At 38.5% G+C, this 11,861-nt stretch overlaps 1 protein-coding gene across 1 annotated transcript in view; it reads left to right on the top strand.

Annotated features, from left to right (window-relative positions):
• LOC111871290 (cystine/glutamate transporter) overlaps positions 1–5,042 on the top strand; it is a 16,956-nt gene extending 11,914 nt beyond the window's left edge. The window contains exon 4 of the mRNA XM_023864692.2: positions 3,546–5,042. Coding sequence (XP_023720460.2) covers positions 3,546–3,598 — 53 coding nt within the window. The 3' untranslated portion in view covers positions 3,599–5,042. The remainder of the gene's footprint in view (positions 1–3,545) is intronic.
• Positions 5,043–11,861: the final 6,819 nt, after the last annotated feature.

Raw genomic sequence — 11,861 nt, 5'->3', positions numbered from 1 at the left:
AAGCGATTTGCTGATTTGGATTCCAGTGCTCAGGAAATTAGATTGTTTCAAAATCCGTTTGACTGTGATGCTGCAGATGTCCCAAGACAAATTCCAATGGAAATTATTGAACTTCAGGAAAATTGTCATATTAAAGACAAATATAAGGAAGGAAATTTGATTGAATTTTATAAATTTCTGAATTCTGAGCAATTTCCAAATTTAAAGAAATTTGCTTGTAAATTTATCTCCATTTTTGGGACGACGTATCTTTGTGAACAAACCTTTTCCCCAGATGAAGTACATCAAGTCGAAATACAGGGCAAATTTATCCGATGAACATTTAAAGTTGCTACTTGTGATTAGCGTTTGAAAATTTGAACCTCAATTTAATCAGATTTCAAGAATGCAAAAAGAGTTCCATCATTCACATTAATTGTTTTATTATAATTTGTGATGAAAATATGAGCATTTGCTGCTACTGTCTGTTGTCATTAATATACGATAATTTATTCTCACGTACTTTGTATTTAGTTTATGAGATTCTGTGCTTTCAATAAAACTCATATACCTAGAGTTATTAATTTCTCATTTTATCCGGCCTGTTGAAAGTGCTGAATTACCTAATGTGGCCCGCGGTTCAAAAAGTTTGGAGACCCCTGATCTAGATAATGGAATCTTGTTCTATTTCATCGTATTTGCAACAAAAAAATAAACTGTCACTTCATGATCAGTGTTATTAGTCTTTCTGTTTACACTAAATTAATCGGGAGCATATGCATTTCTGTTATAGGCAGTGCTGTAATGTGCAGCTTGTTACTGGTCTAGTACATGGCCATCTTAAAAGAATGAGTTCAAGCCTCAGATGCCCTTGTAACATTGAATGTTTAGTGGTAAGCCTGGTGCCAGCCTGATGACTTGCAAGGTGCAGGTTCGGACATGTTTATCAAATGTGATGAGCATACTTCGAAGTATTGATGTAGTTGAACATGTTAGCACAAGAAATGATGCAGTTCTGGACCCCTTCCTTTGTCCTATGGAGAGATTTTCTGTTGTATTGTCTGGAAACTTCTCACCTTATCACAATTCAGCAGTGGTACTGCCTGTAGTTCCACACAACACGTCGGCAATGAAACAAGGCTTCAAGGCAAAAACCTTCATAATGGATAAGAGTTTTCCTGGCTGTTGCTCCTTCAAACATTTTTGTAAGCATTGTTATCAGTCCACACTTTGATGGGGATGTAAAAGGGGGTCTCTGATTGTCCAGTGAATTATCATCTGCAGGAGCCCAAACGTGTGCAATGCACACATCCATCCTTTGTCTTGTATAATCATGAGACCAACAGTGGTTAAGTTAACATATTCAAGGTCAGTCAGATATGAGAAACCAGCTTTACCAATTGGGTGATCGCATTGTTATTTGGAATTTAGTAACAGTTGTCTACCATGCAACATTCCTCAGTCAATTGAGAGTTCCAGCAAAAGCATAAATGCCACCAGAATTCAAAGGACATGGTTTTGACCAAATGTTATTACCTGCATTCAACTCATAATCTGTTTTTACTTTGCCTACGTCAGGCTCAGTTCACTGTTAAATAATATTGCTTTATCAGTCACTCTCCAAAATGAAATCCTGTTAAATGTACTTTTTAATTCTCAAAGTGTTTACAGTATACAAAGACATATTCTGTTGAGAGTAGTAGTGCAAGGCTTATGCCTCTCCCCATAGAGTAGGAGGAGTTGGCATTTCTCTGTCCCTAACAGGATTAATATTGCAGTGGTGGTCCACTTGGAATGATAGCATGAGACGGACAGGGAATGTAGCATGAATGGGAGATGAGGAGAAATGCATATAGGAGATTGGTGGGAAAGCCAGAAGGAAGGAGGGAGACCACTGGGAAGACAAAGTCATAGGTGGTTGAACAATATTAAAATGGATCTCAAAGAGAGGGGATGGGATTGTATGGATTGGATTGTTCTAGCAAAGGATAGGGACTGCTGGAGGGCTCTTGTGAATACGGTAATGAACTTTGGGGTTCCATAAAATGAGTACCTGCAAAAGTAGCAGCTTCTCGAGAAGGGCTCAGCTCCATGAGTGAGTGAGTGAGTGAGTGATGATCCACGCCACTTCATGTCAGATACTTTTCATTGGTGGTCTGTGTCCCTTCACGATACTCCCCACACACCCTAGAACAAAAGCACATGAGAAGCTTTCATTTATTTACATCAGTTTTTTGCAGGATCATAATTAAATTCTAGTTCAGTGGTATTTTCGAAGTTTCTTATGAATCAGGGTCTTCCCCTCACCGTCTACAATGCATGAGAGAAAATAATTTTCACTTTTGTTCTGACTTATTCTCAAGTTGCTATGTCAGAGCTGACAGTAAAAGTAAAGTAAAGCAATCACTGTAACAGGCGGTGAAGGCCCATAGAGCCGTGAGACGTTGAGGGTTCCACATTTTCTCTAGACAGTCGGCTTAAAGATGACAGTAAGGTTGTCAGCCTTACACGCCGGCCGCGCTTTACTCCCCAGGAAAATTATTTAATTAATTCCTGGTACTCATTTCTGTTAGAGGCTGAGTTGACTCCAGGGACATAGTGCGGCCAGAAGGATTAGGTCAACTGAAAAATCCAATGGCCTCATCAGGAATCAAACCCGCAACCTTCCAGCTTGTAACATAGTGCCTCAACCAACTATGCTACCACGTGCCAGTACATGAAGAAATTGGACTGGAATGTTGACAGAGCCATCAAGTGAATAGAACATGATGGGAACCTTTGTCTTGCTGCTTTCTAGGTTCCGTGTTTATCAATATCTTGGCAGGGAAGGCTGTCTGTATAATGCAGTGGAGAAAATACTACTGCTGTGTAAGATGCAGCTGCCATACACTGGCTCAAAATAAAAAATTTAGTGACAACTTGAAATGAACTGGAGATTGCTGGAAAATATTCCAACCATGGTCAGTAAAGTGAATCTACCTGCTTCAGTGGCTTGGCGCATACAGCTGAGTCTAAACAAAACATCAGAGCTCTTATTGAATGGGAAATGGGAACGTTTTTATTATACAGTAGGCATGGTGATCAGGCAGCACATTACTAGCCAGACCAGATGTCATGTAAATATGTAAATTTTGAAACAGAAAGACTGTCAGTAACAGTTTTGTCATCCATTTTCTTAAAATGGGCCTTACTTGTCGACATCCTACAGACTATATTCTGTCCATTAATTCCAACAGTATGAGTAACCGTGTGTGCTATATTATGTGGTCCTGCCATTCTGCACTTCTTTATATGTGTGAGCCCAGTAAAGTTTAATGCTTCTTTTATGTTACTGACTGTTGGATAATTATTTTGATTGGTTCCCATATCAGCCTTGAATGCCAACATTGTTGTTTAGGTTGGTGGATTAGCCAGGTTTACCAGTATTGAAGTAAAATATCTACAAGAACATAATAAATTTTAAAGGAAGAAATATGTGAAAATCATATTAAAGCATTCTGTTCACAGAGTTATCAGGCGATATTTTGTTAAAATCATGTTTTCAGTCATCAATATTTTTGTTACAGGTAACATGACCTGCAGTGTACAGAAATTGTTCTTATCTGCAAGAGAAGAATAGCCTTCGATTTGGTTCGTCCTGGTCCGTCTTCTTTAAGAATATCCTTCATTGTTAATTGGACAGCATCAGTTGTTGAGAAACTGCTGTTGGAATTAACAAAATCTGGCAGCTTGCTAGAATACTAAAACCACCGTTTGTTCTGCCTTTAATCTGATTGGGTACAAATGTTAGAAACGTTTTCATTTCTTTGTTAATTACTTTAAAATTTTATAGCTAGTAAAAGAGATGAGATTTTTAAGTTAATTTTTTATAAAATTTGGAAACTGGTTAAGTGGAAAGTTTGTCAGATATGCTGAGAATTAATCCTTCCATGAGGGTGGTTTCCTTTATTTATACAAAGGTTGAGTGGAAGGTCTTTGATGGGAATGAAAACTCCTATCAATTTGGTTTTCATCATCAGTAGGAAAATTTGGCAGTGAAAAGGAAAAACAAACAGTTCTTCAGCAGGGGATAGTAATGATTTAAACATAAACAAGTTTGCCCACCTGAAAATAAACTTGTTCATATTGTCACATATAGGTGGTTGCATGACAAATAATTGTGGGTTCTAGATTTGACGATATGGTTTATTGGACGTCTATTACAGTTACAGTTGATTATAACAGCTCACACATTGAACTGCTTCCAAAGGACGTCTGACAAATCTGTATGAGGAATCTCAGACTGCTCTCTAGTCTCGAATTCTGGATATCTCTGCTACACTCTCCAGTACGATTCACACATGCAAATGAATTACACATCCTTTTATGACCTGGTGTGGACCGCAAACAGAGCACACAATTGAATGGTTTGTCTATTGTAATCTGCATATCTGTTGCCAGTGGAATGTGCTTAGTGAAGCGTTGTCTAGTAGCCAGTCATATTCTGGCTTTCAGGTGTTGTGTCACAGTATTCTCTTCATGGTAGTACATCACACTTGACTGAAACGTAGCTGTGACTGGGGTTGCCAGATGACAGACCTTTCACTGCTGACCCCTGCCCACTAAAGAGAAAAGAAATTTCAATAATTTTTCTTCATTGTACAAGTATTCTTTATTTTTATGTATACTGTGCATAATACTAAAATTAATGAATATTCAAGCAAGCCAAAGAAAAACAATTATTACACCAAAAAAGAACACAGAACCATAATCTGCTTAATTCCTGTTTAATCTTTATTGTTATTATACATATATTAGTCCTACTTTTTTAAAAGCTGTTCTTTTCGATCAAAATTGTTAATGTATTCCCTGAACTGTGTACAGGTAAAGTCACAGTTAAATTTGCTTCCCATATATTTTTTTCACTTTACCACGTGTTCTTCTTCATTCAGTCAGTCATGGCATTGGAATATAAATCAGTAGACTGAATTCTGTTAATTTAATCAGATTAGGTGATGTTATGCATTGATGCTTAAAGAAATTCATTCCCTCCCCCCTGGCACTACAGCCCCAGTGGGCATAGGCCTACCTCCATGAACTTCTCCGAAATCCACATTTTATCACATGGTAATTTCTGGAAGTCCTTATCAGTGTCATTAATTAGTTGATCAAAAATTGCTGCTAACAAATTATATTCTTCAAAAAAGATATTCATGGATATGAGGAACTATAAATTAAATTACTATTTCTGGTTATTTTATATGAAACTAGGTTCACACTTCCCACATTTGGACATGCTGTGGTAACACTGCTATTTAGTTTGGGTGTGACTTTTGTCCATCTTATGAAGATGCATGTAAGGTAGATACATTCATCAAGGTTGCAATGATCCCACCATCACCTAAATATACTACTGTATTGTTCGTTTTGCGATAACCCAGATCTAGCGGCATCACTTGCCTCGCAGGAGTAGTTTTGAGAGAGTAATTTGTTGAATTCTCTCTTAACAGATTCAGTTTATTATTCCTTAATGAAGACCACTTCTAAGCATGATAGTCCTCTCTTAAGAGCAGGCATTGCCACAGGGCTAAATTTATTTAATTTATTTATTTATTATTATTATTATTAGATTTGGAATTTAACTGTCTTGCCATTGAACCAAAAAATTCTGATTGTATTTCATACTTCCTGATGATTACACATTATTCATAATTCAGATACTAGTGTGATATTTTCATCTTAGGATTCAGTTATTTTTATTTCACATGTTAAGTCGAATACACATTTGCATAGTATGCTGTAATGTAACAAGTGTGCACATTTTTACTGTATCATTTGTTCTTCTTTGATTCATGACACAGTTAATCTGCACTACTGACAGTTTTCCAGCGAGCATCAGAGAATGTTGCATTATGCCATTGAGTCAGGTGTGTAAATGTTTCCACGCAGGTTCGCCTGTTGAAAACTGTTTCTCACCAGGTCCAGGTTATATGTCCACTCAAATTTTCATATTCACTTTCTTTGCAACTTGTAATTATCAGTGGGGTGGAATAACAAATGTGCATTCATAGAATTACTGAGCTAAGCTTGTGCCCTGGGATCCAGCACATCCCAAGTATTATAGCAGACACAGTAAGTATAACACTTGGGAAGCGCTAGCAAAGGCTGTGCACTTCTGGGATAATTTGGCTGATTGTTTTGAAATTTTGAAGAGGTATTGCAGGGCGGTGAACAAATTGCCTGTAGCCAAAAAACTGCTGTGTAACTGCCAGTCTCTTTTCAACTGGAACGGCTGCTCTGTATACGGTATCCTTCACAGTTTTCACACTGATTAAATTAATCAGGAATTCAAAACCTGATCCTGCCATACAAGTGAAATTTTTGTTCCACCAAATTCTTGGAACTTAAGTCCACTAACAGACTCGCACCACTATACACAGTTATGCTTCTGCACATCTGCATTTGCCACCAATGTCCTCTTCATTTCTTGTTCTTTGGCAAAATGTGGTGTATGAATATGAAAGCTGCCTATGATGATGACATGTTCTGACTGATAGCTGCGAACATTTGATGAATCATGGACATGCAACTTGTTCGTCCGAATGTTCACCGTCATACACAACTGAAAGTCGTAACTTGCAATTCAAAGCCCTGTTACATTATGCTGTTATGTTACAGCAGAATGCACATGTGTAGATCTGGCTTTAGAGTAGCAGATCCCTGATATGCTACAGCAAGTTCATTTTAAAAATGAAGAAATTGTGTTATATTGTTTTGAGGTAAAGTAATAAGATTCAAGCAGTTCAGGTACTTTTTTACAAACATTTTTTACTCTGCTATGATTGGTATGACAGTTGCATCCATTAGGCAGAGCATTTATATTTACATTGTGTATTTCTGTTGTCACACTTTGATTTCTGCAGAAATCGAGAGGTGCTTTGGCATCAGTAGTCTATAACATTTTCTACTGTAGGAGAAACGTGTTCTAAATTTGTTATTAATGTATTTCCTGTTTCCTTTTACGGTTTCTCAGAAAATACAGGGTGGGGCGCAGAAACTTCCTTTTTATGAAGGCGAATAAAGAGAAAATTATTGCCGATAGACAAAATTTATGTTTAGCTAATGAAAGAACATACTTTAAAGTTTTAAATCATGATATTTTAGACAAAATATCTTGAAGGTGGTGGCTACCGTTCTCTGTGCACCGATGCAACTGTTTTCTGAAGTTCCCTTCTGCAGATTCCAACATGTGCACCAGAATGCTACTTCCTGGCGAATAATATTCTTCAGCTGAAGCAGGTTTGTGGGGTGATGTTTAAAAACCTCTGCCTTGAGGTATCCCCATAAAAAAAAATCACAGGTCGTTAGATCAGGTGAGCGCGCTGCCCTCAGGATGTCACGTCGAAGCGAGATGAGCCGTCCGGGGAACTTTGCCCTCAAAATTGTCATCGAAACTCGGGCTGTGGGCGCCGTGGCACCATCCTGTTGGAACCAGACATTTCCTAGATGCATTTCTTCAAGAGCTGGTTCAAAAAAGTTTTTAATCATGTCCACGTACCGCTGTGAATCGACAGTAACTGCATGATTATCTTCAAAAAAATAAGGGCCAGCAACTCCAGCTCTTGACGACGCACACCATACTGTCACCTTATCACTGTGAAGTGGCCTCTCATGGAGCTCTCTGGGATTGTTACCACTCCAATAGTGCATATTCTGCTTGTTGACCTATCCGGATAGGTGAAAATGTGCCTCATCACTAAAGAAAACAAGTGCGTCAGGGGGCAAAGTTTCCAGTAACGTTTTGCACGCCGTTATTTGCTTCTGGAAATCATGTGGTGACAATTCTTGCACAACAACCATCTTATAGGGGTGGGAATGAAGATGTTCATGAAGAATTTGGCGCATTGAACGATTGGATATGTCTAGCGTGACTGCATGTTTGTGAGTGGAGGGTCTTGGAGATCTCAAAATCAACTGTTGAACTGCCTCCTCATTTTCTGGCATCGTAACAGTCCGTTGTCATCCTGATGATTTTTTCACCACACTCCCGGTTGTCCTAAATTTCTCTACCCACAAAACAGTATTTCCGGTCGGGAACTGGAACTCTGGGCTTAATACCGAAGTGTGTACGGAGCACGCTGCACCACCACGTAGGAATGGTTGTTCGAAAAATAGGCTTCGACAGCAAACGCACGCTGCTCACTTGTCCACCTCATGTTTCCTACTGAGGGGTATTAGACAGAAACTTCCACAACTGCTGCATTCACCGAGCCTATCCCCACTTTTCTGCCATGTCCCCTCCCTTCACTATGCGTCTTCACAAAAAGGAAGTTTCTGCGCCCCACCCTGTAGAACTCCTTATCGTGACTGCTGTGAAAACATCAGATCCATCATAATTGTGTTTATGTTCAAAATTGGTAAATTTAGGAATCTTCATAAAAATAATATAAAGCTATCACTGTAACAGACCATGGAGGCCCATAGCGTTGTGAGAGCAAGGCTCCGACATTTTCTAGACAGCTCACATATGGCAGTGAGGTTGTCAGCCTCACACAGTGGCCACTTTTTACCCCCAGGAAGATTCCTGGTACTTGTTCCTCTTAGAGGCTGGACATGATTAATTCTTGTACAGTTACACTGTACTCATTTGCTAAACAGTGAAGAGCCGGAATAACTCAGGATGTATGAGTATGAGGGGTGAGCCATAAAACTGGCCCTAGCACTGCGATGGTCTGTTGTGCTTCCCCTTTGGATTAACCCTTTATTAATCCTACACTTTGAATGAAATGTAGGACTTTGTTTACAGGGGCGTCATAAAAGTCACTTGGTTCCATGAAGAACTGAACCAGGTGGCGATATCTTAGGTAAGCTATAGCCTCACAATCACATAGGGTGTTTCTGGCTGAGTCATCTTCTTGTAGACACCTCTCACAAGTTGGGTCCTCTGTCAGTCTCAGCTTGGAAAGGCGCCCTTTTAGGTGGCAGTGTCCAGTAAGTAATCCTACCACCCATCTTAGTTGGTCTCTGTTTAATTTTAACAGGTCCCTCGTTCTTCTGGCAGAGGGTCCTGATATAAATCCTTTTGCCTGTTAATAACTCAGTATAGTGACAGGCTAGGAGCTGGAAGCCTAGGGTGTCTGTTCCGAGCAGGGGCAAGAAATTTCTTTTACTCCACAGCATCCAGACCGGCTCTGGAGCTAACCCAGTCTCCTATTCAGGGTGTACTTGGGACTCTTTCCCCAGGGGTAAAGTGGCCAGAGCATGAAGCTGACCACTCAAGTCCATGTACTGCTGAGGTCACGAATGGGAGAGCTATACCTCCACTCCCCACGTCTTCATGGTATGGTGCTTAATTAATTAAGCATAGGGACAACTCTGCCTTTACCTTTACCATTCATTGAACAGTCAGTGCGTTATTTAAAGCATGTAACATGTAAATTGAAACATTACAAGATGCTTTTGAAATTGATTGAGGACATCTGACTGGTGTGATTGATATGGGACGGTAAGATTAATTTTTAATTGACAGTTTGAGCTACCTTTTGTCATTAGATTTTGGCACCCCATACTAGTTCAATATCCATGATGTTTGTGGCCCATCATAACACTGACCACAGAAATGTGTGATGCTTCTTCAAGAGGATCTCGCTCTCCTCAGCCTATAATAATATGACGTGTGCGTAACCAGTTGCCACATATGCTCTTGTAACGTTTCAGCTTATGCAGAGGGAGTGTAGATGTATGACAGTATTGCATATGTCAGTATGTTCAGTCTCAGTGTTGTACAGGTAATTATTGCTGGAATGTTTAATTTAGTAACTTTTTGTATGTACATGTTTGTTTTATCTTAGAATGGCAAGGTGTGGGAATTTTTATCCAGTTTTTTTGAATGAGAACTGAAACTCTTTATGCTTTAATCTAATTATGTAATGTTTTAGATGACAGGAATATCATATTTGCCATTATATTTAATGCAAGTGTTTTGGGAAGATTTTTTAATAATAATTTTACAATTTATGTATTATTTTTTGTGTAAGCTTTAATGGCATCATGCTTAAATTGTTCTCGTATATGGTCTTGTATTAGAATTGTGTGAAGATATACAGAAGTTGCTCTCCAATTTTTGTAAATGGATCTGATTTTTTAAATTTGTTGTTGTTTTGAGCATTTTAAGTGAGACTGATTTGGAAAGAAATTAGGGTGCATTTTTATTCTGAGGTTTCAGAAGTAGGAGTATGATTTTTTTTCAGGTGTTGCATATGACATTACTAAGGTACATGAGAATGAAGGTAAAACACCAGTGGCAGAATGTCATTAAAACTTTGAGGGCCCAGTGAAATGTTCAGCTTTATGGGAATTGATTTTTTATTGTTAAGATAGATCTTTTAGTCACATGCATGACATGCAATCTGAAATATTTGAAATCATAGCTTAAATGTGTAAATTAACATCAGTTTGGAATTTTGGGATAATTGCAAGATAGTAACATCATCGTACATGTTTTCCTTTTTGTTGTTGATGCAGGTCAAATTGTGGCTCTGTTAATTTTCGCTGTTTTCTTCAGTGACCATGGTAGTGTGCAACTTGTGCTTGTATGATGAATAAAATTATATGCACACTTTCACATATCTGTCTTGTCATGTGCTTGAGCAATATGCCATCCTTCTAGGTCAGCTGTTGAAGCTCATCTTAAAAGTGCAGTGTTAAGCTTAAAATGAGACTGAAGTGTTACACTTTACATTAATTCTTAAGGAGTAAGACAACTATCAAGTTTAGTAAGCTGACTGAAAGTTTAAATTTTTGGTGCAGATAATTACACTTGTCGTTTTAAATATTTGGGTAGCTTGTTAACAGATGATGGAAGGTGTACATGTGAAATTAAATGTAGGATTGCCATGGCAAAAGCTGCATTTAGCAAGAAGAAGAATCTTTTTACCAGCAAATTGGACTTAAATTTGAGGAAGAAACAAGTGAAATGCTATGTTTGGAGCATAGCTCTGTATGGGGCTGAAACATTCACACTTAGGGCAGTAGATCAGAAACACCTGGAAAGCTTCTAAATGTGGTGATGGAGAAGATCAGTTGGACCGATTATGTGAGAAATGAAGAAGTGTTATTTAGAGGAATAGAGAGCAGAGGAATATCCTACACGAAATAAGACGGAAGGCTAATTCGATTGGTCATATCCTACACGGTAACTGCCTTCTAAAAGAAGTTATTGAAGGAAAGATAGAGGGGCGGATGGAAGTGACCAGAAGATGAGGAAGAAGACGTAAGAAGATGCTGGATGACCTTGGGGACATATGAGGATATTTTCATTTGAAGGAGAGGGCTCTAGATCGCATCAAGTGGAGGAACTGTTTTGGAAGAGACTGTGGACCTGTCGTCTTGACAGATTACAGATGAATGAATTAATTACACTTGATGGCTATTTTATTCTTCAACAATTACAGTGGTAAGGTCCATCAGTGCTGTTATTGATACTGACAAAAGTATGAATTATTACTACTCTTAATATGTCACAGAATTAGGACAAACATCAGATCCGATTGCCAAGTGTTTTTCATGTTTTCATTTGATTGAACCGAAGTATTACTGACTTTTTCAACTTCAGCTTTTTCTCCATGCACATACTAGGTATAAGGATAGTCCAGTGATTGAAAGTTAAGCGGTTTTCACTTGTTCACACACTTGAAGCATTTTTAAGGTGGCATACATGTGGGTAGCGATTAAGAAGTGAAGAAAGCAGTTAAAGACTGGTTCAGTGGACCAGCAGGAGATTTGTACAGTGCAGGTGTACAGAAACCGATCACACAATACAAGAAATGCCTGACCCTTCATGGAGATTTTGTAAAAAAAAAAAAATATTTTATTTAAGGCCCCTAATCGTGGTCGTCGTCGCC

Source organism: Cryptotermes secundus, unplaced genomic scaffold (assembly GCF_002891405.2).
Source record: "Cryptotermes secundus unplaced genomic scaffold, Csec_1.0 scaffold133, whole genome shotgun sequence".
Classification (NCBI taxonomy): Eukaryota; Metazoa; Arthropoda; class Insecta; order Blattodea; family Kalotermitidae; genus Cryptotermes; species Cryptotermes secundus.
This window is presented reverse-complemented; position numbering and strand designations above follow the sequence as displayed.